Consider the following 25,506-nt stretch of genomic DNA (forward strand, 5'->3'; position numbering starts at 1 on the left):
TATTTGGTCTGTTGTGTTTTTATTACAGCTTTTGCTATGGTTGGTAAGAGATCATATACACGTTATCTTGGTTTGCTGGATTTATTACAGTGTGGTGCTTAAATTTCTTAGTAGCCTAGGAGTTTTGAAAAACTTCCTTTAAGATGCATTAGCAAGAGCCAGGAACAACAGTGGCCATGTGAAACCTACTTTTTGCCTGTTACGTTATGAACCTATATTCTGGCATGTAATGTGTGGTCAGAATGCAAATCTGCCAGCAGGCGATGTTACTGAAGCCTATGCTGCCTCACATAGAGGATCATCCATCTTTTCCAAGCAGGATGTATGTCTGGGAATTGCATTCTTCATATGTTCATAAGAATGTGTATCTCACACCAACTCTGCAAGGTATATTAGTTAGAATTTTGATTTCATAAAGTTCATAGGGTGGCATTTGGCCGGAGTGGAGATTTGAACCCACATATCCTTTTCCTAGTTAGCCACTAACTACTATGCAGGGTGCCACTGCTGAATTATTAAATTGCTGTGACAAGCATTAAAGCATTTTCATTTACTGTTTTAATTTTCATGCTTTTTTAAAAACATGTTGAATACATACTTCATGAAACCTCTACTGGAAGCTTTTAGGTCACTCAAAGTGAATACGACTAGAATAGTAGTATTGCAGCCATAATTGCTTTGGCCAGTTGGTTAAGGTAGAAATGGATGGTATATTTTAAATCCCTTTATTTATTGAAAGGAACAATATGTTCATCATTAACATGTCTTGACTTGCCCATATAATTTTACATTACTATTGTCGCAGTAAAACCACCTTCCTCAAATTGCTAATGACCAATTTAGCCTGCCTTATAAAAAGAAAATAAACCTTCCCCTCCAGTAGAACGGGATCTTTCGTTCTGGTCTTTTCAAGATGAGTATCTTTACTGAAAAGAACATGTCCTTAGAACCACCCATATCGTACCTAGAGTGCCTAAACGGTGTGTGGTCATATTGATACATGAAGTTCCATGGGTGCACTAAGAATTCCTATCTGTATATACACATAACTGCAGAGGAATGCCCGCCAGCAGAACCACACTTGTATGGGACAGCTGAGCCATACTGTTGACCAGTGCTATCTGTGATTCATTATGTTCTAGTTCAGCAGCAAGTTAGGGATGGGGATGTGATTGCAATAAATGAGTCAGGCCAAGAGATAAGTAGATAAATACTCAACGGCAGTCATGAGGCCATAATCTTTCCTGGCTTGCTGAGTCAAAATTCCTTTCTAGCTTCCCCTACCTTGGTTACCAATTTCAGTAAACTGTGTGTAGAGTGGGCTGTGCCTCCTGTAGGCCCAGTTCACAGAAGCCAAGGTGATGAGGCTTCATGGTTTGAAGGGAAAGGAGTCATGTGTCCCTGAGGAGAGTTTTTCAAGCCAGTTGCAAGGGAGGTCTTTGTCAATGTTCCAGTAATTCCTGGAAAGACCTGTTTCCAGGTTATTAATTATCTTGCATTGGATCAGGATCAGATCTCCGTAAGGTCCAGTCTTTCTACCAGATGTGCTTTGTTGATCTGTGTATGCTTATAAGTAGATATAATGCCTGAACCTAAGTTTTTTTTCTGACTGGGCAATCAAGAGGCAATCCAGGTGTTGAACTGGTAGTTATAGCATGCCTCTTGGGAAATCCCTAAAATAACAATTCTGATTCCTGCTTGATAGGATTTCCAATGGCGTGTATGTAAACTGTGATGTAGATCTGGTTATAGTGTCTATATTAAAGGGTTATTCAAGTTTGTAGCTCTGTCATTTTCAAAAGTTGAATGGGGATACTATGATGGAAAAGCTGCATGTAGCAAATTTTGCTTTACTGTGTAGGAGACAGGAGTTCCTGATTAAGAGCTGGCAACAATACATGCTGGTTTTCTACAGAATTTTGTTGGGGGAATTAAGTGAGCTTTTTTCCATTGTAGAATAGAACAGTCCAAATACAAGTTTACTTCTTCTGTCAAAAATTAGCTCCTTGGTGACGGGGAAGCAGGTAGTCTTTATATTGCAAACACAGAGAGGATTGCACATCCCATAGGGGTCCCTCTCAGAGCTGACCAGTGGCAAGAGACTCATCGTTATGGGTTTTCTGGGCAGTCTGGCCACAGTATGCTAGTTTTAGTCCCTACTGTTTCACCAGTGACTGGCTGGTATCTTCAAAACACGCAGCAAGAAGTCAAAGCAAGGAGCATGTAAATGGTTGCTGTGCATTTCATTGACATTTCAAGTGTATGTGTGTCTTATTTAGGAGTCTTATCTGGGAGTCTCCCAGAGGATGGACTGGAACCAGGAAGTGCTTTCCCTATGTCTGGATGGAGTTTGTTAGGAAGTCAAGATCTTGCCTGTCTTATCAGATGAACCATTGCAAGGCATTTTTAGAGACAACTTTTTTGTTGAAACTCTATTGTGTTTGTGAATTTTAATGTCTTCCCTATCTAGTCTAACATAGTGACTGTTGATGTTGTCGAGTATTTCTGTGTCTTCAAATAGGCTTCTATGTCCAGATTGGTTTAGAACAGGGCTGGCCAATGGTGGCTCTCTGGATGTCCATGGATTACAATTACTATGAGCCCTTGCCAGCATGGCCAGTTGGCAGAGCATCATGGGAATTGTAGTCCATGGACATCTGGAGAGCCACCGCTGGTTCAGAGCATGTTCAGCTATGGCTGATTTCTCAGGTTGTTTTAGTCTGCAGGGCCTTTCATGTTCTTTTATTCTGGCCTGAATGCTACTTTTTTTTAGTTCCACGGTTGCATGGTATATGGTAGACTCCTGCAGACGTGAGTAGTCTGAACCGTTGTGTTTTTCATCAGTTTTCCCAGCCAGTCAGTGATTCCCTTGATATATGGCAGAAATGCTTTCTGGGGGAGGGGGGGAGGGCTGCTTTTCCTCAGTTATGCATTTTTCTCTTGGTGTTACAGCTCTTCTGGTTTCATTTTTGGAGTAGCCACTAGCTTGTAGAACCATATAAATTATTATGTTCATCAATGAGAATATGAGTTCTGTAGGAAATAGACTTCATACTTTACTAGTTTGATGTTAGTGAATTGCTGCCATTCCCTGTAAGGGGAAAATAAACAGTATGCTTGGGATGTAAGTCTGCTTCATGGTTTCGTCAAGGATTTTCTTTCTTGGAAGGAATGCCATAAAATACAGGAAAACTTCAAAAAGTACAAAGGTAAGGAGGGCTTGCTCAGTAGTTCATACAGAAAGGCTTTAGGTACTAATTTCCCAAACATTCCTTGAAAATTTTTTTTACAATGCTGCATTGCCTAAGAATATCCTGATTATAAGCATCTTGTTAAATTCTCATTTGCAAAGTCTGGAGATCCATATGAAATGTAGCCAAATCCGATTTCCTGCCAAAGACAGATCATTGCTATGCTAGGAGAAGCAAGTACAACAGTTGCTGGATTCAGTATAGCTTATGTGCTGATTTGCTTCACTAAGCAAAAAACAGTACCAAAATGCTACAATTTGGAGTATGTAGCAATCTTTTGCAGAAATAGAGTATTTATTTATTTCACTCAATTCATTGTGGGCATATTCATAGACCATTAAACTCACTCAATAGGGTTGCCAAATCCAGGTTGGGGAATTCCTGGAGATTTGGGAATGGATCATGAGGAGTTCAGGGTCTGGGGAGGGGATGGACCTCATTGGAGTATAATGCCACACAGGACACCTTCCAAAGCAGCTGTTCCCTCTAGGGGAATTGATCCATGTCCTACAGAAATCAGTCTTAATTCCAGAACATCTCTTGTCCCCACTTGGAGGCTGGCAGTCCTATCACCCCATATGTAGGGTCTTCTGAAGGGGTCTTCTAAAGCGCCATCTGTAATGTAAAAGCCCAACAGGTGTAAAACAAGTCAGTGGTCCCAAATCAACCTAACTAGCTGACCGGCTAAATTCATTCTGGGAAAATTGGATTGAATGCTAATTTCTCCAGAGCCTCGTTTTCATTAGTCTCCATGTCTGATACTCTGGATTGTTTGAGTCCTGCACACTGGGTGGATTTAATCAGGTTACAGTGTCATGCTATGAGCACTTTCCTGGGTGTAGATTTAGTAGGATTCTGAGTAGACCTGCAAATGACCCGTGGAACTAATATCAGTGCTATGATAACATTAGGCTCTGTCTGCAAGCTGAGATTTCTGTTTCCCTTGAGAAAGGAGGCTGTGTCGCTACATTGTGTAAAGTTCTTGATATAATTATATGACCAAGTATTTATTGTTATTCAAACATGTTAGTTGAAATGGAATTTTTAGGGGGCTAAAAATCCTTAAATAATGAAAAAAGCTAGAATCAGGAGTAAATGATTAAAATAATTGGTCACGGTGGTTTTGGTTGTTACGTGTGCTGTAAGGTTGCGAAAGTTTTTTTATGGTGCAATCTGATGGAGAGTCACTCCAGCCTAAGAGCCCATTGAAAGCATTGCTAGTTGATCAGGCCCTGGACTAATCGTATTAACATGATTAAAGGGAGAGCTTGCCATTAAATAAAATGGCAGGATAATCGTAAACCGAGGTACACCATTCTAAGTCCATTGAAATCTTAGGAGAATGAATGAGCTAACTGAGCAATCTTATGGGCCCTAAAACTACCTAGCTAGAATGGTAAGAGGCAGTGCTTTTCCCATCACTGCAGTCCAGTATCAGGCTTTACAGTGTCATGCTATGAGCACTTTCCTGGGCATAGATTTAGTAAGATTCTGAGCAGACCTGCGAATGACCCGTGGAATTAATATCAGTGCACTTCCAAGATAAGCTCTCTGCTAAGCCTCTTGCAAAGGCGCAGTAGCTCTGCTAGGACAAGATTTGGGAGCCTCCAAAAACAGGTGACTGCTAGTGCAGAAAAATTTAAATCCCCTCTCCTCATCACCAAACTTTATAAAGTTGAAGTTGCATGCATACAAATTCACTCCCTACACATTTGGCCCTTCCTGGGGGGCCAATAGGGAGAGAACACTCTGCCAATGAGGGACAATCAGTTAAAATTGTGTGCTGACAACTCACTCCCTAACTGATTGGTCCTCCCTGGCAGGGTGTTGGTCTCAGGTTTCAGCTTTCTGCTGGAAGGAAACACAGACAAGCTGCCAGAAGTCAGAGCGAAGCAGTATTTCTAAAACAGAATGCCAAGGGACAGACAGAATGCAATGAATGTCTTAACTCAGTCAAATGAGTCAAGGGTTCATTCAGGCAGTTCAAGGACATCAGCAGAAGGAGCAGGTCACAGGCTGTATCCACAACCCAGGCCTTCCAGCCTCGAGTTAATGCAGTTAATCTTGCCCAGAAAAGCAAAAAGTGAGACTGAGCGGTAGCTATCTGGGTCCTTTGGGTCCAGTGATGTTTTTTTTAAGCAAGAGACAAACCACTGCCATCTTCAGCATCTCTGGGAACTATCTAATTGAAAGGGAGAAGTTGACAATATGCCTCAGAGGGCCTCCTATCTGCTGGTCGCTTGTCTTGAGCAACCAAGACAGACAGGGATCAAGAGGACACGTGGTCGCCCTTACTGGCCTGTCCTCTTTGGTGACTGAGAGCCACCTGAAGCCATCAAACATATGAAGAAGAAGAGTTGGTTCTTATATGCCGCTTTTCCCTACCCGAAGGAGGCTCAAAGCGGTTTACAGTCGCCTTCCCTTTCCTCTCCCCACAACAGACACCCTGTAAGGTGGGTGAGGCGGAAAGAGCTCTGATATCACTGCTCGGTCAGAACAGTTTTATTAGTGCCGTGGCGAGCCCAAGGTCACCCAGCTGGCTGCATGTGGGGGAGCGCAGAATCGAACCTGGCATGCCAGATTAGAAGTCCGCACTCCTAACCACTACACCAAACTGGCTCTCCAAGATGGCTGTTCAGCCAGTATAGTAAATCCTAAAACTTTAGCTAATTATCAGTTAAGCCAATAAAAGCGTACAGCCCAATGCCCTGCTAGTTAAACTGCCTGACCCCACAGAATAAAAGCCTTCATTAGCCTGTGAGGTGTTCCTGATCTGAAGCTTCTGTTTCTGCTTCTTTCACTTGGGGCTCCAATAACATGTTAATAATTGATGTCAGATGAGACATCTATATATCTTTACACTAGTGTGCCAGTCTTCATTGTCTCCCCAGTGTTCAGTAGAAGCTCTGTTTTCACTGAGTAAGTAAAAGATATTATCTATCCAGGTAGAAAGTCTGGAACTAGAATTCTCAGTGTTAGTTCATAGCATATATTAGGAACACATCTCAAATATGGCACAAAAGACATTATCAAAGAGGGACCTGCAAAAGACCAGTCTACCAACAAAACCATCTCTGTTGGAAAATAGAGCAGTTGGCAAAGGTATTTCCATTGTCAACAACAGCACTGCTTCTGGAGTTACCTGTTTCTCCAAAGGCAAACCAGATCCTGATGGGCTTACTGGAAAATCTCAAACTTCCGCCAATTCTCTTGGAGACCATGGCAAACTGTATTGTGGGATGAGGCCCATTTGCCGAATTTGCCCAACCAGTGCTGTACTCCAAGGTGGTTCTGTGGGCCATATCAACCGTCTGCAAGGAGAACTTGTGAGAAAAAGAAAGGTCAGTGCCAGTCCATCATGTTTGTGCTTAAGTCACGTGGCTCAAAACAAACAGCAACATTTAGATTAAAAGTTTATTTTTAAAAAAATAATCTTGTATCATGTTATCAAGTGGACTTCTAATCTGGCATGCCAGGTTCGATTCTGCGCTCCCCCACATGCAACCAGCTGGGTGACCTTGGGCTTGCCACGGCACTGATAAAACTGTTCTGACCGAGCAGTGATATCAGGGCTCTCTCAGCCTCACCCACCCCACAGGGTGTCTGTTGTGGGGAGAGGAATGGGAAGGCGACTGTAAGCCGCTTTGAGCCTCCTTCGGGTAGAGATAAGCGGCATATAAGAACCAACTCTTCTTCTTCTTCTTCTAATACATTCACAAGGAAGCCATTTAATAAATAGGAAAAGGGCAGATTTAGGGGCATATATTCTTCTAGATGTGATTTTCCTTTTGGTCTACATTTTTTTATTCTTGTGCCCTCTGTAGGTTGCCTAGCAATATTGTCTCTTTGTTGTTCTATTGTAATGCAAATTAACAATACTCGTAGAAAACACTAAAGTCTTTTTTCCTATATAATATTGTTCAGAGTCCTCATGATTATGTCCCTTATCATGTTCAGGATAATGCCTGGCATAACTTTGGCCATATGACAGAACAAGAAATTCATACCACTATGAAATATAATGGGAAATTCAACTGTTAAAGTCTTGAAGGTTTTTAAAAACTATAATCTGTGAGGCTGCAGAAGTGGGGCTGAGAGAACAGTATTCTAACAATAGGCTGCTCTGAATGTGCGTGTGTGTTTCTTTGTGTAGGATGTTCATTATGTACCAGAGATATTTGCAGCACCAAATCAGCAGTTAGAACCTCTTGGGTTGGATCCCACCAACTCTTTCTCCAACAAAATGAAGTCTTACTGGGTCAAAATGGTTGAATTTAGAAAAATTGCTATATAAATGGTATGAACCTAAATTGCTCAGAATCAATATTAAGAACTCTATTTTTGTTATCAGGAATGTGAAGAATTAAAGAAACAGAACAAATGCCTATCAAATGAATTGCACTTGGAAAGAATTTTTATGAAATCAGAAAGTGAACTTGGCATGAGAAACCTCAGAACTGTAAATCAGGGACTCCAAGCTGCAGTTAAGGAGGTATTGAAATTAACCCTGATTAATCTTCTTGCTGCTGCTTTAAACCAGACTAACCTGTTTGCTATGGTTTTAAACATTCTGCTTAAATATGATCAGACAAAATCCCCTTCATAAAAGAGGATAGAGTTGACATTAGAATTTGCATTGTTGTGAAATTCAGTAGGAAAAAAAGAAACAATTTAAATGTTTTAAATCTTTAAAAGAGGAAGCTTATGCATTTTCTGTTGATGGAGATGCTTTTCCCCCAGCAAAACCACTTCTAAACACAAGGGGGGGAAACTACCACTGATATACTCCTTTAGGCAACTGACAGTACAGTCCTAAGTCAGGCAAGATCTGGTTGCACTATTACTGTTGGAAACAATTAAACGGTAAAGCAAGTTCTAAATTCAGCTCAGCAATTCATTGTGCCAATTTACTGCTTCCCCAGTTTGACATAATTTTGAAATTGATAGAAATTATATTTATCTCCCCACTTCGTAATGCTGTTGGCTTACTTATTAAAAATTACTCCTGTTGTATACTTATAGAGACGGTGCCAGTATTTTACTTACTTATTTATTTATTTAGATTTTTAGACCGCCCTTCCCTACGGCTCTGGGCGGTTTACATAAAATATTTTAGAACATTTACATAGAACCTTAGTGATGAATATTGTATGGGCTATCATGTCTGGCTGGATCATCAGATTAAATATTTTGGCAGCAAGCATTAAGCAGTATTTACCAAACCACCTTTGTGTGTCTTTATCACATTTCTCACTTTGGGCAGGACACATTTAAGGAAAAATAAAATTCAGGTGAGAATCCCGAGAACTGGTTGGTACTACCAGGTTTACCATGAACAGCTATTAAAGAATATGAGCAGCAGAAGTTTTATGAAAACAAATAATTTTATTTCTGTAATTGCCTGTGTTATCAGGTTAATTAGGTTATTTTGTGACTTATGAGCTGCTTTCTGGGGGCTGTTATGCTGTGGCATTCACTTGCCCTGTCAATCACTTTATGTTTTCAAAAGGGGAACAGGGCTTCATTTTCCCATTGTCGCTTGAGAAATTGCTCCATGTTTCTTTTCTCCCCTGTGAGCGAATTGTGCAAGTTAACGGCCGAAGTGAAAAGACACAGATGAGATTTTAAAAAAAGAACAACAAAGCCTCAGTAAAAGTAGAAACAGTACAGGAAGTGGCAGGGAAACAGAGAAGAAAAATGTAGAGAGGGCAAAAGAATAAAACAAAATAAAACAAAAGCTATGAGAGTGGAGTACAGTCCTGAGCAAGGGTAGTCAAACTGCGGCCCTCCAGATGTCCATGGACTACAATTCCCAGGAGCCCCTGCTAGCGTTCGCTGGCAGGGGCTCCTGGGAATTGTAGTCCATGGACATCTGGAGGGCCACAGTTTGACTACCCCTGATCCTGTCTGTTAACTCACTCCCACAGTTGGAAGCACCACTGGGAAAATACATTAAACAATGGTGCAGCAGTGCAAAAGCGAGAATGCAGGATAATATATGCACCTGTGGTGTTATTAGATGGGTGTTCTGGAATGGGACAGGTTTATAACATCAGCACCACCTTGTGCCTCTTTAGTTTATTTTTATTAGATGATTCGATTGAATTAGATTTATAGACTGCCCTCTTCAGGAAGTGGACTTGGGGAGGGTTTACAAAATAGTTATAGCATTCAACATAAAACTCTCTACATGAACCTAAGCCCTATTCGGCTATTTTCATCTTCATCCTGTTCTGCAGCTGAAGCAAAAACTGAATGCTTCTCGGCAAACTGCTACAACAAACTCTATACTTGCTGAGGAATCATCTCTGGCCCAAGCAGAGGCTGAGAAGCGCCGAGTAGTTGCTGAAGCCCAGGAAAAACGGTGTCGAGAGCAACTGGAAGCAACTCAGATAGAGAACATCCACCTGAAAGAAGCAGCTGAACTGCTAAAGCAAACGGTATTAGCTTTGAATCAAATGCTCCTGTTTTTTAAAATTGCAATGCCAGTAACCATTTAAACAGATGAAAAGAAATGGTAGGCTCTTCAATTTTCTGTCTGTCTTGAGCTACCCAGCATTTTTACCTGTTCCTCTAAAACATAGTATATGGTCTTGAATTACTCTGACAGAGAATGCTATGTCCTACTCAATAATCCACTTCATAGTAATACTACCTACCCAGCCACATCCAGATTCTCTGAATGGGGAAAAGGTCAAGCTTCTGTCAACCATATTTTACTTAAGGCTTCAGCCTCACGCACCTCACAGGCTGTCTGTTGTGAGGAGAGGAAAGGGAAGGTGATTGTAAACCACTTTGAGACTCCTGGTAGAGAAAAGCGGCATATAAGAACCAACTCTTCTTCTTCCCTGTAGTGCAAACAAGTGATGTACTGTTTATTGCTGGCATAATGATACTGTTGCTGATGGAAGATAAGGCACACATAACAGCTGCAATACTTTTTCTTTGGAAAGTTAATTTATAAGTACCTCATACAGATTCCTTTCTGTGGCCTTCATTTTCCTGAAAGAGACTGAGGTGAGGCAGACCTAGGAAAAGGATCAAAGCTGGAAAAGCTTCTTATCCTAAAGCAGATACTGTGAATCAAAGCCCAGGAGTAAAAAAAATAAATGAAATATCATCATTTTGCTTCACTGCATAGTATAGAGGTCCAAAAAGCCACCCTCCAAGAGCCAGCTTGGTATAGAGTTTATGAGTGGTGGCAGCTAATCTGGAGAACAGGGTTTGATTCTCTACTCCTCTATATGCAGCCAGCTGGGTAACTTTGGGATAGTCACAGAGCTCTCTCAGCCTCACCTACCCCACAGGGTGTCTTTTGTGGAGAGAAGAAGGGTTGGTGATGGTAAGATTCTTGGCCAGGAAAAAGTTGGATACAAAAAAAACAGGTCTTCTTTATCACCACCACCACCATCATCTCAGCCTAATTCTAATTCTCAACATAGCCACATCTATGAATATTTAAATCCAAAGACTGGCCCCTTATACAGACAAATCTTTCTATAAATCTGGAAAAAAAAACAAGTTCACAGAAAAATCTAATATATATATATATTTAAAACCCACAGCATTTGTATCTTTCAGAAGTGAATGGCTTCAGTGGCTGTTGCTAGGCAACTATAGCAGTATTGCAAGCCTTTGTTTCTGTCAGTAAAAGACAGAGGGTGAAGGGCCTTCCCAAGGTTGTTTCGGCCTTTGAGGGAGGACTTTGAAGCAGGCAGCAACTTGTTACCACCTAACTTGCATGCTCACACAGGCATGGCTGCTTGCTACTGTTCAAACATGAAGACCCTACAAAAACCAGTGTGATGCAGAGGTTAGAGTTTCAGAATAGGATTTGGGAGGACCAGGTTTGAGTCACCACTCTGTTTTGGAAACTCGCTGGGTGATCTTGGGCCAGTTACACATTCTCTGCCTAATTGGTCTCAAAGGAATGCTGTGAGGGTAAAATGGAAAAGAGAAGAATGATGTAAGCTGATTTGGGCCCCCATTGTGGAGAAAGGCAGGTTATAAATTAAGATAATTTTGAAAATATAGCTGAAGGGGGGGGAGTTAAAATGTAATTTAAGGGTTTTAAAATGTGATTTTCTTATGTATATATTTTAATTTATATATATTTTTTCAATGCAGTAAAAAGTGGCAGGTAGCCTCCCACCACTTAAGGCAGTGGTTCTCAACCTGGGAGTCAGGACCCCTTTGGGTGTCGAATGACCCTTTCACTGGGGTCGTGGCAGGGCGAGCAGCTTGGGGGAGCACCACCACTGTTGCTGTTCTTCCTGAAGGCACCGCCAATTTATATACAATTTATAAGCAATCATGAACAATGGATCTTCACACCATTGGTCAGTTTCAGTTTAATTTCTGTGAAAGAACACTTGCATAATTTTATGGCTGGGGGTCACCACAACATGAGGAACTGTATTAAAGGGTCATGGCATTAGGAAGGTTGAGAACCACTTACTTAAGGTCTGTCTGTAGCTCCATACAGCAGAAGAAGTAAAAATGAAGAAGGGTGAATGACATTGTGTGATGCCACAATGTGATTCCCAGCTGGAACACAAAAATGATGGGACACCTATGTGTACCACAGTTCCAATCTGAATTACACCTGTGCACACCTGAGGTCTCAGCATGGAAGAGACTGGGGAGGGACCTGCCTTCTGTGGTGTTCATAGCCAAATATCTCTTGGACTGTGACAGGCCTTATGCTATGCTCTCTGCACCTGATTGGGGAGTCTTTCATGTATTTGCCTTCTGCTGTGTGAATGCAAGATATTGGCTAGTGTGTCAGCAACATTCTAAGGATGGGGCTACTTGTCAATTCCAGAGGAAGCAACTCTTGTGGAAGCAACCATAATCTCTAGTACTGAGACTGCAAATTAAGAAGAGGTGGGGAAAAGTTACACTTTTTGTCTTAGTTAACAGAAATGAAGCAGCTTTTGGCACAAATGGATAAGAATCAGTTTGAAAACAAGATGAAACTAGAGAGATTAACAATGGAGAGGGATATTATCAGTGAAGAAAAGCAATATTTGGAAAGAGAAAGAAATGAAATGAAGCAGAGACTGAAAGAAACAATAGAAGAAAATTCAAAGTGTAAAGAAAAGTAAGATTTGGGTTTAAGATTCTTTTGGGGTCTTCCTTCCATTCTAAAAAAAGGATTGTTTTCTGATTGATATTTGTATGTCCCAAAGCAACTCTTGAAGGTATTATATGTATTTTATTTATACACTGTACCTCATTTTGTTATGTAAACTCAGGGTGACTGCATTGTCTCATGGTTCTGAAACTTCCCCTTCCCCTTCTTTGTCCTATGCCTTCCTATTTCTTATGAACTAGAAAAAATATTTTATGTATTAGAATCATTTATTTCCCCTCTAATAAACTATATAAAATTATTCACATATAAGGCTCCATATTTAGGAATATTGTACAAGAATGTTGTTTTGTTATGCTGTTCAAAACAAAATACTTGATTGAAATAATTATCCGTGGAAGTCTTAATTCTCTTAAGCGACTCTTAAGTCTCAAAATTGCATGGAAGTTGATATGAGCCAACAACAGATGAGATTTGAACTTTCCAGATAGATAAATGCTTTGCAACATAGGTCCTTTTTGAGAGCCATCGCTTTTTCAGAGCCATTCTATTTATTATCATTCTCAAATATATTTTGTACTGAACTTTGGTTTTTACAGTGAAATCTCTCAAAAGTGCAGGATAGAAGCTGCTGAAGAAGCCTTAGAAAAAGCAACATTTCTTCATTATGAGGCTGAAAGAGGAAGACGCTTCTTAGAACATGAGAAAGAAGAGACAGAAAAACAGTGTGCACTGTGGATGGAGAAATACAATACCTTGGCTGACCTTCTACATTCCCAAGAAGAGGAAAAGCTGAAAAGACAAAATAAGGCTGTATGTACCCTTTTGATATTTTATCAGCAACGTTTTATTATTAAAGATTCTGAAAAATACTTCCAGATTTTAACAGAAGCCTCATGGCCTGAGGTTGACGTACAAAGTTGCTTTATACTGTCAGAGCAGCAGCTCATTTAGCATTGCTTAGTCTTACTGGTAGCATGGAGAAAGAAAGTGTTTCTTGGTATTTGCTACCTGAGACCCTTTTAACTTAGGGTGCAAAGACTGAACCTGGGTACTTTGGCATGCAACCCATGGTCCCATTTTTTCTCAGGTTGAGAAAACCTGGGGCTATTATGCATGGCAAGATACCTCGCAAAAAGTCTGCAAAAGAAGACGATAACCTCTTCTCTATCTGATATTTGACTATCTATGCCCAGACTCCAGGGCTCTCCTAATGAAATAATAAATCAGGGATGTGCAGTGTCAGCATCTGCTGTTGGCAGGCAGTATGGAGGTAACTCTTATGCAGAAAACAGAGTAGTATCTTCTATGCTTCAGGTTCCAGTTTCTAGCTTTCACCTTCATTCTTTAGTTCCAATCCTCTAGCCCCTCTTCTTAAAACAAAATAATAGTGAATAGAGTACGTATGCAGAAAATAGTAGCATCTAAGCTCCAAAACTCTGCAGGGTTACCATAAGTCAGATGTGATTTGAGGGCACTTTATATACCCTTAGGCACCAAGACTGCATAGTAGGGGAGAAGAGGGTTAGAGCTGCTTTTAATGTAACTAGGTTTACCAACCTCCAGGTAGGGCACCTGGAATTGCAACTGATCTCTGGACTATTTAGATGAATTCCATTGGAGGAAATGGCAGCTTCTAACAGTAGACTCTGTGGCTTCACAGAGCTCCTTCCCACACTGTGCCCTCCTCAGTTACTGCCCTCAAATATTCAGGAATTTCCCAAGTCACAGTTAGCTGCCCTAATGGCAACTGCTTACACTCTGCTCTTTGTGCAGGGCTGCCAACTCTGTGTTGTGAAATACCTGGAGTGTTCGGGGGATGGGACTTGGGAAGGGGGGATATAATGCCATAGAGCCTGCCCTCCAATGCAGCCAGTTTTCCCAGGTCTGAAAATTAGTTGCAGTTCTGGGAATCTGGAAATTAGCTGCAATTCTACGAGATCTGCTGGTATCACATGGAGGTTGTCAATAAAAGGGCAAAGCTGTAATATTTCATGCTTACGAACACTTTAGCGAACATATTGGTGAATTATATAAATCCTGCCTCCAATTGTTCTCTGAGCAAATGAAGGTGAATGAAATGTAAAATGTCTTCCTATTGTCAATGACCACTTACCTTCCACAGGCCCCACCAGCATAATCTTTACAGGCTGCCATAAGATAGCCACAAACAAAGCCTACAGGTGATGAGCATGAACTTAGTCTATTATAGGGCCTGTGTGCCCCTCCTTCCCTCTTATAGTACTCTAAGATCAAAGACTTCCTGTTTTTTGTGATGTCTGTATTGAGGCAGTATCAGCAAATTAGGATCCTAAGATACATTTTAGACTTGGTTTAGAATCTCTTTTACCTGGAATGAAACAAGCCAGTTAAAATGCCAGCATTAGGATGTCACAGCACATTGAAAGGTAGACCGAAAACTTCTTAAATCCACAAGCCTACAGTAATAGTGAGCAAGAAGAGTGTTTTTGAGGCCCCAATCAACCAGCCTCATCAGAACCCTACTCACCCATCTGCTTTACTTTTATTTGACCATTCTTTTCAAAGTGTTGCTTAAAACATGTAATATGGTCAACCATGACAACAGCATTTTCCTCATCTTTTCTTAGTGTCAGGTGGAACTGAAGACTTATTTCTTGTGTATCAGTGAAAGCAGTGAACAAAGATCTGTATTAAACAATGAGGATGGCACTCCACAGAGGTTTGCGGTAAGCCATGGGGAATTACTTTCTGTTGAGCTGACAGTGTCATAAAATGGAACCTGCATCCACTTAAACACTTGGCTCTTTGACTTGGCTGGAGTTTTTCTGGGCACTGATACCCAGTAGGCACTTGCCTCATGTTTAGGATTGCAAAGCTCCAGGTACAGTCTGGAGATCTCCTGCTTTTAAAATTGATCTCCAGACTACAGAGATCAGTTCCCCTGGAGAAAATACCTACTTTGGAGAGTGGAATCTATGGGCTTGTACCATGGCAAGATCCTTTCCCTTCCCAAATCCCGCCATCTACAGGCTCCACATCCAATATCTCTAGGTATTTCCCAATCCAGAGCTGGCAACCATACCCATGTTCCAAGAAAATGTGAGCAAGGACTTGAGTTTGGAAGACAATTCATAGCTGGAAACAGCTGCCACTGCAGGGTCAGGAGGAAAAGTAAGTAGCGTGTTTCAGGCCACATGTTAGGGATCAGTTTTATTCTCATAACTCCCCCCCCACACACACATACACACACCTTTCTCTGTAGCCTCTGCACTATGCTGCTGTTGGGAGGACACGTGTAAGTTTAGACCTCTGGCAGGATAACATATTTCAGTATCTGCACTGGATGGTATATATTTACAGAATAGATGTGTATGAATATGTTCTGTTTTGGTCTTGTAGATGCGCCTTTGTATTTTATGACATCTGATGCCATCAGATGTATTTTACTTACATCTGTTCTGTGTAAATGTTCCAAAATGTTTTATGTAAACCGCCCAGAGCCGTAGGGAAGGGCGGTATAAAAATCTAAAGAAATAAACAAACAAACAAACAAATGCTATTATATGCCATTTTAATATCCTTTATGAAAACAATGTTACACTGGCATACCCTCAGGGCAAGAAAACTAAAATAGTGGGAAAATAAATACTTCTGTGTTCAAGTTGTCAAAAGGCAAGGAGTCAAAAATTAAACGGGCCTCTTTGAAGCAGTGGGACTGATAGAGTTCTCTTCTACCATTGTCTGAAGTTATCAGAACCAAAACGGAAGAAAATGCAGCTCCCAATCCTGTTGAACTGTTAGAACAGGCAGAGGCAACAGGTTCTATGGCCACCTAATAATGGGCATTTGTTTGGCCAATGGAAGCAGAAACAGAACAAAGAATTCTAATTTACCCAAAGAACTTAGCATGGTACATTCCTAAACTACCAGAGGCAACTCTTCTTTTTGGAGAGGGAAGAAAACAGGCTCATCATTAGGGGTGAGCAGTATTCATGTCTACTTTTTGTTCTTCTCTTCTGCTGTGAGATGAAACTCCTTTAATAAAGAGGCAGCCAAGATATGAATGCATTTATCAAATATGCTTGTGTATACTTTCATGACTGAATCAGATTTGGCAATCTGAGTAGTTCACTTGCTTGGAATGTAAAAACTCCTGATGAAATGAATAGTAATTAGAATATGACTAGTTTATTATTTTTAAAAAGGTTTTCAACATTAATTGCATGTTAAGGATTCAATTTAACCATATTTTTAATTTACTAGAAGGAGGTACAAATTATATGCTAGAGACCCCTCCCTCCTATTATTATGAACGTTCAGCTAAACAAACAGTTTATAGTTTAATCACAAAACACAGATTCTAATTTAACTGGTACTTATTTCAGTTCTTTACACTTGAAAAAAAATCAAATAAGAAAATATTTTGAAACAAACCTAATGAAGTTCAAGATTGCATGAGATGCAGGTTCATATTAACCACACTTAGCTATTTTAAGAAATGATGGACCTTTACAGAATCATGGGATCAGGAATAATTTGCCCCTCTTAATATCTCTCTAAATGTCAACTACCGTTCTTTTCGTTTAATTGATGCACAGCCAGTCTCAATATTTTGTCCCTCATGAAACATTTCCGGTTCTCATCAGGCTCGTTTTTTTTGGGAAAGGAAACATGGCTTGTGTTTGTTTCATATTGGTTAATTTTCAAAGTCATATCCCCCCCCTGCGTATTTGGGTAGTCCAGTAGTAGGTCAAAGCTGTACCCACACAATAGTAAGTTTCCATGTTTCTTATGTCACTGCTCAGAATGCAGAGGCATTCTCAGGCGCAATGGAGCATCCACGTGGCCGTTTTCCCCACTTCCTTTGCCCTGCTTCCTGTGGCTGCCTTTTTCCTACAGGAAGGGGGTGGTGGTGGGGAGAACGCAGTGAAGGCTGTTACATTCTTTTATGAAATATTTATTTGGCTCTAAATCCAGTTACTGGACCATTATTGGTGGTAGGATTGCACAAATTTCTCCCTGAGAATTGTTCTCTCTCCTTTCGGCTGTCATTTTCCACTGCTATTCCAAGAGGCAGTGGGGGGAAAACAAAAATCATTGATGGACTTATGGCATGATGTCACTTCTGGGAAAAATTCAATTTTACCTTAGAGTTTCTGATAGTACCTAGAGAGGCACAAGAGAGTTGGACTTCAGGCTCTCTCCAGAAAGGCTGGAACACGTTTGCTCTGTCTTTGAGTGAGAGCAGTTAAGGAGTTGCAGCCCAAATAAAATAATCTTCCTGGATTGAGGAAGGGAGAAAACCAACAACACCTGCTGGGCCCCCCAGAAACCCTTCCCCATGAGCACCTCCTGAACATAGACCAACCTATAGGACCATAGTTGACCATGTTGTATTGTTGTTGAAATTGTTGTTACTACTGTTACTATTCTGTTGCTTGAAGTTGTTGAACTGTACTTACTCCTATGTTCCATGTAAACTACCCTGAGCCGCAAGGGAGGGTGGTCTATAAATACAACAAAGAAACAAACAATACCAATTCCAGGTTTTCCTAGAAGTGACGTTATACTGTTGCTAATGACACCACACATCCCCACTCCCTGGACTCGTACCAGTTGCCAGACTGTGGCTGGCTATCCTACTCCTGAATAATCTACTTGTTATGTACCAGTGTTTGGGTGAGATAAACAGTGAATCTACCTCATTTCTGTGAGATTCCAGATGCATAATTTTGTCCTGCGCTGGCAAATCCCCCTTCACACTTGTCTGTAGCTCTGGGGGCTGGTTGGGAGACTATGGCTAGGGATGCAAACATCCAAGTGGGACCCAGGGATCTCCTGGAATTACAGCTCATCTCCAAACTGCAGAGATAATTTATCCTGGAGGAAGTGGCTGCTTTGGAGTGGGGAGCTTTATGTCACTGTACTCCATTGAGGTACCTACCCTCCCCAAACTTAATTTGCAAATCTCTAAGGGCTCTTTGGCTTGGATCTGGCAGTATCACAGGGTAGGCAGGGGTGTCCAGGTAGATTCACCTGGCAGGAGCATCCTTGGGGGGAGGGGAACAGGGATGAAGCCTCACCAGCACACCAGGGACAGCTGGCTGACTACACAGGCTAAGGGGACTGGATAGCAACAGGAGGTGCTTGTAGACCTGCAGAGGAAAGAGATAGTGACTACCCATGATCAGTACTGCCCAGCAAGAGGCTGTTTTGAAGCCTGAGGATGGGTGGGGCCAATGAGGCAGGAGATCACAGAAGGAGGTCAGAAACTGGGAGAAAGTCACTGAAGGAAACTGGAAGGCCAGGGGTAGCCTGTCCTCAAACCAGAGAGTCTGGGTTGAGAGTACTAAGAGTAATGTAAAGCCCCTTCTCTCTTGTGCAGGAGGCATTTGGTGTGCTAAAGAAAGAAGGAGGCTGGAGGGTGCAACCACAGTGCACTCTGCCCTCTCCCCCCCCTACAGAGTCTGACACGTTTTCTGCATTCCAAATCAGTTTGAAATGGAGAATCTATTATTCATTATACTGCCGCTCAACCAAAGCAGCATACATGAGAAGCACACGCATTAACTAATGGTGAGCAAGAGCACATCAGTGATCATCAACACAGGATAAGAAAATAAAAACTGCAGCGCTACAGATTCCTAAAGCTACAACATAGGAGGTTCAATGAAATTTAGCAAATAGAACAGATATCATAAAAACTCAACCAGCATTTTAGAAATAATCACTTGGAGCAGTTACAGTCCATGATATATAAACTCAGTGTACTCATTTTTATGTTTATTTGATGTGAGATTTCCAAGAAATATCAGGGTCATAATGGCTATACTATGCCTCTGCATGAATGAATTGCTTAAGCCAGGCAGAGTAAAAAAAAAAAAAAAAGTTGCCACACAAAGCATGCCTCTCAACCCCCCCTCTAAAATCAGGGGGGGGAAAGTTATTTTGTGGATCTTCAAGCCTCATAATTCCAAAACGGGGTGGCATTAAAATATGCACTATACATCTATGATTAGATGCTAGGAGAAAGCTGATTGGCTGGCTGCCATGATTGACAAGCAGAGGGAGATTCACTGGTATTGCGAGTCCCTCTCCGCAACCATTTTAATCAGCCGTGCAGAGTGCCTTGTAGTGTGGGGAAGTGGGAGAAATATGTCAGAGAATGAGGTGAGAAATGGTGGGGGGCACAATTTTTAATAGCGTTAAGCAATTACGCTGGCTTAACGCTATTTTTTTATAAGTGCAGAATGGCCCTTGCTCTTTTCTACTGCTACAGGCAGACAAACTCAGCTAGCAATCTTGTGTTTTCATGTATTCCAGGAAGGAGAGCAAGTCTGCTTTTCGTTCCCTGCTGGTTGGCAGACTGTTGCTGCTGAAAATGAAGAAAAGGCAAAAAACACTAACAGGTAGGATTTTTTTTATCATCTAAAACATCTCTTTACCTCACTTTTCACAGTGAAACACCAGTTGAAAAAAACTGACAAGTAATAAATTAAATATGTGTTCCATCATGTGTTCTAGCTCCAAACAGGAGATATGCCAAGAATAAATGATTTTTTTCTTGTCTGCTTTTCTTCAGTGAGAGTACAAACTGGGGACTATTCTCTTTATTTTGCTATTTCTTTCTTTCCTGCTCCTCTTAAATGGCAGAAAAATTGGCTTCTGTGTGAAAATTCAGAGGATAGTGGATGATGACAGGATTTTAGGAACACTTTAAATGCCATATACTAAAAGCCTTGTGCTTTTAATTCCCTCTCAGTTCAGGAAGAATATTACACATAGAAGGAGAAATTTATCAAAAACAAGGGCAATGCTGTGAGGAATCAAAGAGTGATGGAGAAAGCATGAGCATCTAGACACGCTTTTCTACAATTCCTCCCCAAACTGGTTTATTGATAACATTCGTTGCATGCTGTTTTGAGTTACTCACCATGCCCCGATCTAGGTGCCATAAGGATAGTCCAATGTTATCATATCTTTGAAGCTTAGCAAGGGTGACCCTGGTTAGTACTTGAATGGGAGACTATCAAGGAAATCTAGGATTACTATGCTGAGGCAGGGTAATGGCAACCCCCTTTGACTGTCTCTTGCATTGAAAATGCTATGTTGTCACCCTAAGTCAGCCGCTAGATGACACTTTCCACCTCCTTCCTCCTCCACAAGTAAGCAACAATAGGCCCTCCAGACCCTGATTGCTCCCTTTACCCCCTGCTTGCCACAAGCGGAGTTCCTTTTCCTTTCCATCAAATCTGCCTCAGTTTACAATGTTGGTTTGCACTGCCACAGTTGACGGGTCAGATAGACATGATATAAATTATTGTATTTGTTTAAACATAGGTTTCCCTCAGTCATAAGCACACCAGCTTCCAGCTGGAACTGGGGATCTCCTGAAATTATAGCTCATCTCCAGACAACAGAGATGAGTTTAATAATATTAACTAAATATCTTCTCCCATTTGTTCCTGCTTGGGAATTAAAATCCCAAGGAGAGGCATTTCTGACTATCCATCAGCCAAACAACCTCATATGTTGGGTACATGAGAGTAGATACACAATTAAGGAACACCCTCTCTGGGGAGGTATACTTGAACCTCTCACTTTTGATCTGTTAGAGGTAGTTGAGGACAATTTTACTTAGTACTTCATTTTATTAATTTAGTGGCAGCCCTAAACTGTGATTTTAAATGTGTGTTTTTAATGTATTTTATGTAATCTTATCTACATGTAAGCCATGTTAAATTCTTTAAGGCAGAAAGGCAGCTAATAAATGTATTAAATAAATCATAATATTAACAGAAATTGGCTGTTCCTAGTATTCTTCTGTTCATAATACTGAGATTTACTCTTCTATTATTAAGTATGTTTGAGCTTCCCTGCTGTGGTAAGGATGAATTGAATTTATTATTAGATATAGCATAATGCCAGTGACTCTTAGATAAACAAATATAATACCTCTTAAATAGTAATATTAAAATTCCTGATCTGCTGTCAAATATAGTGGAGGGGGAAAAAGTCACTATAGAAGGTAACATTTATTTGCTTCCATATATTTGTCATAGCAGAATTTAGTGCAGTGTAGAATTTAGCTGTCTGTTTACATACAGCAATATTCCTAACCATAACAGAAACTTGATATTTTCTTGGTTAGTAATGCCAAATGCATCCTCTAACAAAGGCAATATAACTTTAGAGTGGAATGATGCATAAAGACATCTAAAGAGGACATTCTCCAATGACTCCAACTCCCTCTACCTACAAGTTCTCAGTTCTTGGGATTTTCCTGAAGCGCCCCTTGTTAGCATGAAAGCTTTTCTTTGGTTTTTAGTTTCCAAATGAAATCTAGAACTGGGGGAGGGCAAGAAACTTTGGAGAACTCAAGAGGTCTCACTGATGCTCTGTGTCCTCTAGACTTTCTTTGACAATAGATCTTACTTGGGCTATGATGAAATAAAGTAGGGATGAAAGGCAAGGCTTGCCTTTTTTTCTCTGTGGCAAATAACTATTTAAATTTATAATTGTCACTGAGGAGTAGGGGCAATAATCCATCAATAACTCAATGTGCTTTTAGCAAAAGGTAGAATGATGCAAGGGCAACTCTAGTTCTGCCTTCATCGATCCAGTTTCTAAACTAATACATGAATTGGAGATACATTTTGGTATCTGGAGGACATTCTAAGGAATTTTGATTGGATCCATTCTAAAGGCAAAAACCCAAAGGGGGGGGGACAAGGTCCCATAAAACATCTATGAGATGGTCTTAACATGAAAAAGCCATGATGCGCTAAAGTGCTAATTTTTTATGGGAGGGTGGGAATGACAATCAACCAGATCAAGGCAGTTTATTAGATCATTAAAATAATAGATAAAGAGCACTGGGACCAACAAACAGTCCTGTATAACACCTTTACTTGTTTTAATTGGCACTGTACGGTATCCATTTCTGCTGCACCTAACTCTGAAGGCTGTCTGCCTATGGAGGGCACACATCAAATTAAGGAGCTTCTTATCAATAGATGATGCTTCTAATTTGGGCCATAATAGAACCCTTGAGATGGAATCAAATGCAGCCTTGAAATCAACACATGCTGCATATAATGAAGTTACTTTCTTTGAGCCATATTTTTCTATCAGGTGTTGGAGAACGAGACAATGTTCAGGTGTACCTCTACCCTCCCTAAAGCCTGCCTGAAACTTCATTTATTTATATTCACACTTCTATACCACCCCTTAGAACAGGGCATCTTGGGACGGTTTACACATAAAAACAGTAAAAATACAGTATCAAAGCTGATAAAAATCCTTAATTATACAAGAACTAAGAATAACACCAAGAAAAAGATGTCGGCATGATTTCTTCAACTCAGTAAGTGTTCCAGACAGCATGGATGTTCATATAATCCTGTGCATCCGGGGTGGGTCATACATATGGGGAGGGATCCACAGATGTCACTGCCCCAGCTCAACCAAACACCTGGCAGAAGAGCTCCATCTTGTAGGCCCTGTGGAACCCAGCAAGCTCCGTCAGGGCCCTTAGCTCTTCCAAGAGCTTATTCTACCAGGTTGGGGCCAGGCAAATGTTCCAGAGGCCCAGGACTAGCAGCAAATTCATACCCACAGAGGGGGGGGGGAGGGAATTATCAGATAAGCGGTCCCTCAGATAAGTGGGACCCAGGCTGTGTATAGCCTTAAAGATCAAAACCAAAACCTTGCACTTGATCTGGAAGCATACAGGTAACCAATGCAGCTGCTGCAACACCGGCTGGATATGGGTCCTCCAAGGAGTCTTAGTGAGGACCCTCATAGCTTCATTTTGCACCAGCTGCAATTTCCAGGCCAAGGACAAGGGTAGACCCATGTAGAATGAGTTGCAGAAGTCTAATCTGAAAGTGACTGTTGCATGGATCACAGTGGCCAAGTGTCCCGGAGGCAGATAGGGCACTAGTAGCCACTGCTTCCAAACAACTGCAAATATATCCGGTGAGTGTCTGGCAGACCGTTCATCAGGATTCAGAGCTGGGTGTCATCTGCATATTGATAACAACCCAGGAAATATTATTTTCTCCTGATCAAGCTAGAAGATAAGCTTGTCAAGCTGTGTCTATTACATAGTTTGTTAATTGTACTTTAAAGACATATTGGCCTATAATTGGCAGGATCATCTCTTCTCTCTTTCATAAAAAAGGGAACCATGAGTATCGTACCACAGGCTTTGGGAATTTGGTCAGTGGAATCAATAAACATAAATAATGAGGCTAAGAAAGGGGCCCATCAGTTTTCACACCCTTTAAGAAATTCAGCCATTATTCCATCCTCCCCTGGGACCTTTACCCTTTTCAGACACCCAGTATATGAACTGATCTCTATTTTGGGAGGCTGGGGGATCATATGGGAAGTTTAGCATCATCCATAATCTGTAGGAGTTGAGAATGGACAGCCTCATACATAGCTTTTAAAAAAAAGAGTTGCATATATAAGCCAGAATGATTGGATCCAAGAATGAAGGCTCATTCTATGCTCAATTTGAGGACAGCTGCCAAAACATAGCTGAGTTTCTCTCTTTAGATGTGATCAGGATGCAAAAGAAAGAGACCAAAATTTCAAAATCAGGGTTGGGGGATTGCCTTGTTCCAATGCTGGCTTGGTTGATGGGCTTAGCAGCATCTTAAGGCATGTTTGCCTTAACCTCAAGGCCAAAGTATATATTCGTTTTTTTTTTAAACAGATTAGGTCCAACGTCATCTTCCTTTTACCACTCCACACATGCTCTCACTCTCTCTGGGAATACTGTATACTCGTCACAGCATCAAAAGAGGGTTCTCAGTTTTAGGATCACATAAATTTGCCTGATACTGAATCTTAAGTATTGTCTACTTAGATGGGCAGTGGCTTTCTAGGGTCTCTGACTGGGGTCTTTTACATCCTCTTCTGTTTCTTTTAAACGAGATGCTGGGGATTGAAACTAGGACCTTCTGGATGCCAAGCGTATGCTCTTCTGGTTAGCTATAGCCAACAGGGAATGAATATCTTTAACCGCTCCTGGCAGAGCGGAAGAAATAAAACAGTAAGGGCCCTGAGGGCAGGCCCTGTCCGGGATGAGGAAGGGTGCCGATAGGCCCCTTCCTCTGGACTGACAAGCAGAGGGCCCAATCAGGAGGCGTACAGCGCGGCTGCTGATTGGCTGTTTTCCCAGACTACAACCAATTGGGAGCCGCAAAGCACCTCCCAACCCACCCCACCCCCCACCAGAGCTTACCTTCGCTCCACAGTGGCCATTGCTCTGCTGGCTGCCAAGAGCGAAGGTATGCTCTCTGGCCCCCGCCCTCTACCCGACAACGGCTCCCCAGACCCCGGGGAGGTCGCTGGCCGGCTCACTGAGCCGCCCAGTGCCTTCCCCGGGACCTGGAGAGCTTTTTTCCAGATCGGGGGGGGGGGGAGGAAAAAAGCTCCCCAAGCCCCTAGCGCCCGCTGAATTTTGGTTTCAGCGGGCTCTACTACTAGTCTAGCATAATTGGGATATCTTCCATTATTATTCTTGTACTAATCATATAGGAGTACCATGTATTATAAAATAGAATGTATAAAATAATGCAACGGAGGAACCTTTACATGGGGAGTCTGTATTGTGTTTCAAATTCATTTAGATGTTTTCTTTATTTCTCTGTAGGTTTTTGTATAAGATAATTGCACCCGGTTCAAACTCTGGACAGGCTCAGACATTTGGACTTTGTCCTGTTGAACTGCAAGAGAACATGCCAACTAGAAGAGGCAAGAAAATCGTTGAATATTTTTGGTTTCCAGTTGATAATGAATAGTAGTAGGACAGAAAATAAAAGCTAACTCAATTTTAAAAAATTAAAAGATATTCACTCTTAAACAACTGTCTTTCTCTGCCTTCAATGGCTACTACATATTATGGTTTATAGATCTGCATGATACAGCACTTGCATGATATCTGCATGATACCACAAATCTGCATGATACCACAAATGAGCACATATATGCTGATACTATAGAGCAGTGGTCCCGAGACCGGTTCGTGGATCAGTTGGTACTGGCCATGGCTCCTCCTCATCCTCTTCCACGGCTGCTGCCTTGGGGGCTGCCCTGTCACTCTGCTGCTGGCTCACCTTTGGTGCTCTCCAGCAGCCGCCATGGCTGGGGCTCTCCCTCAGTATG

At 41.4% G+C, this 25,506-nt stretch overlaps 1 protein-coding gene across 1 annotated transcript; it reads left to right on the forward strand.

Annotated features, from left to right (window-relative positions):
- Positions 1 to 12,175: 12,175 nt before the first annotated feature.
- LOC143828929 (uncharacterized) lies at positions 12,176 to 25,259 on the forward strand. Its single transcript, XM_077319086.1, has 5 exons — positions 12,176 to 12,354; positions 12,945 to 13,158; positions 14,955 to 15,053; positions 19,651 to 19,736; positions 24,995 to 25,259. Exons 1-5 carry the CDS (start codon positions 12,176 to 12,178, stop codon positions 25,140 to 25,142), a joined length of 726 nt encoding a protein of 241 aa, XP_077175201.1. The 3' UTR covers positions 25,143 to 25,259.
- Positions 25,260 to 25,506: the final 247 nt, after the last annotated feature.

Source organism: Paroedura picta, chromosome 2 (assembly GCF_049243985.1).
Source record: "Paroedura picta isolate Pp20150507F chromosome 2, Ppicta_v3.0, whole genome shotgun sequence".
Classification (NCBI taxonomy): Eukaryota; Metazoa; Chordata; class Lepidosauria; order Squamata; family Gekkonidae; genus Paroedura; species Paroedura picta.

Bases quoted from the DNA above. Each gene is read 5' to 3' on its own strand.
- LOC143828929 (XM_077319086.1), top strand. From the start codon at position 12,176: ATGAAGCAGCTTTTGGCACAAATGGATAAGAATCAGTTTGAAAACAAG. The intron at 15,054-19,650 runs GTAAGCCATGGG...CATGTATTCCAG, and splicing joins GCACTCCACAGAGGTTTGCG to GAAGGAGAGCAAGTCTGCTT. The intron at 19,737-24,994 runs GTAGGATTTTTT...ATTTCTCTGTAG, and splicing joins AAGGCAAAAAACACTAACAG to GTTTTTGTATAAGATAATTG.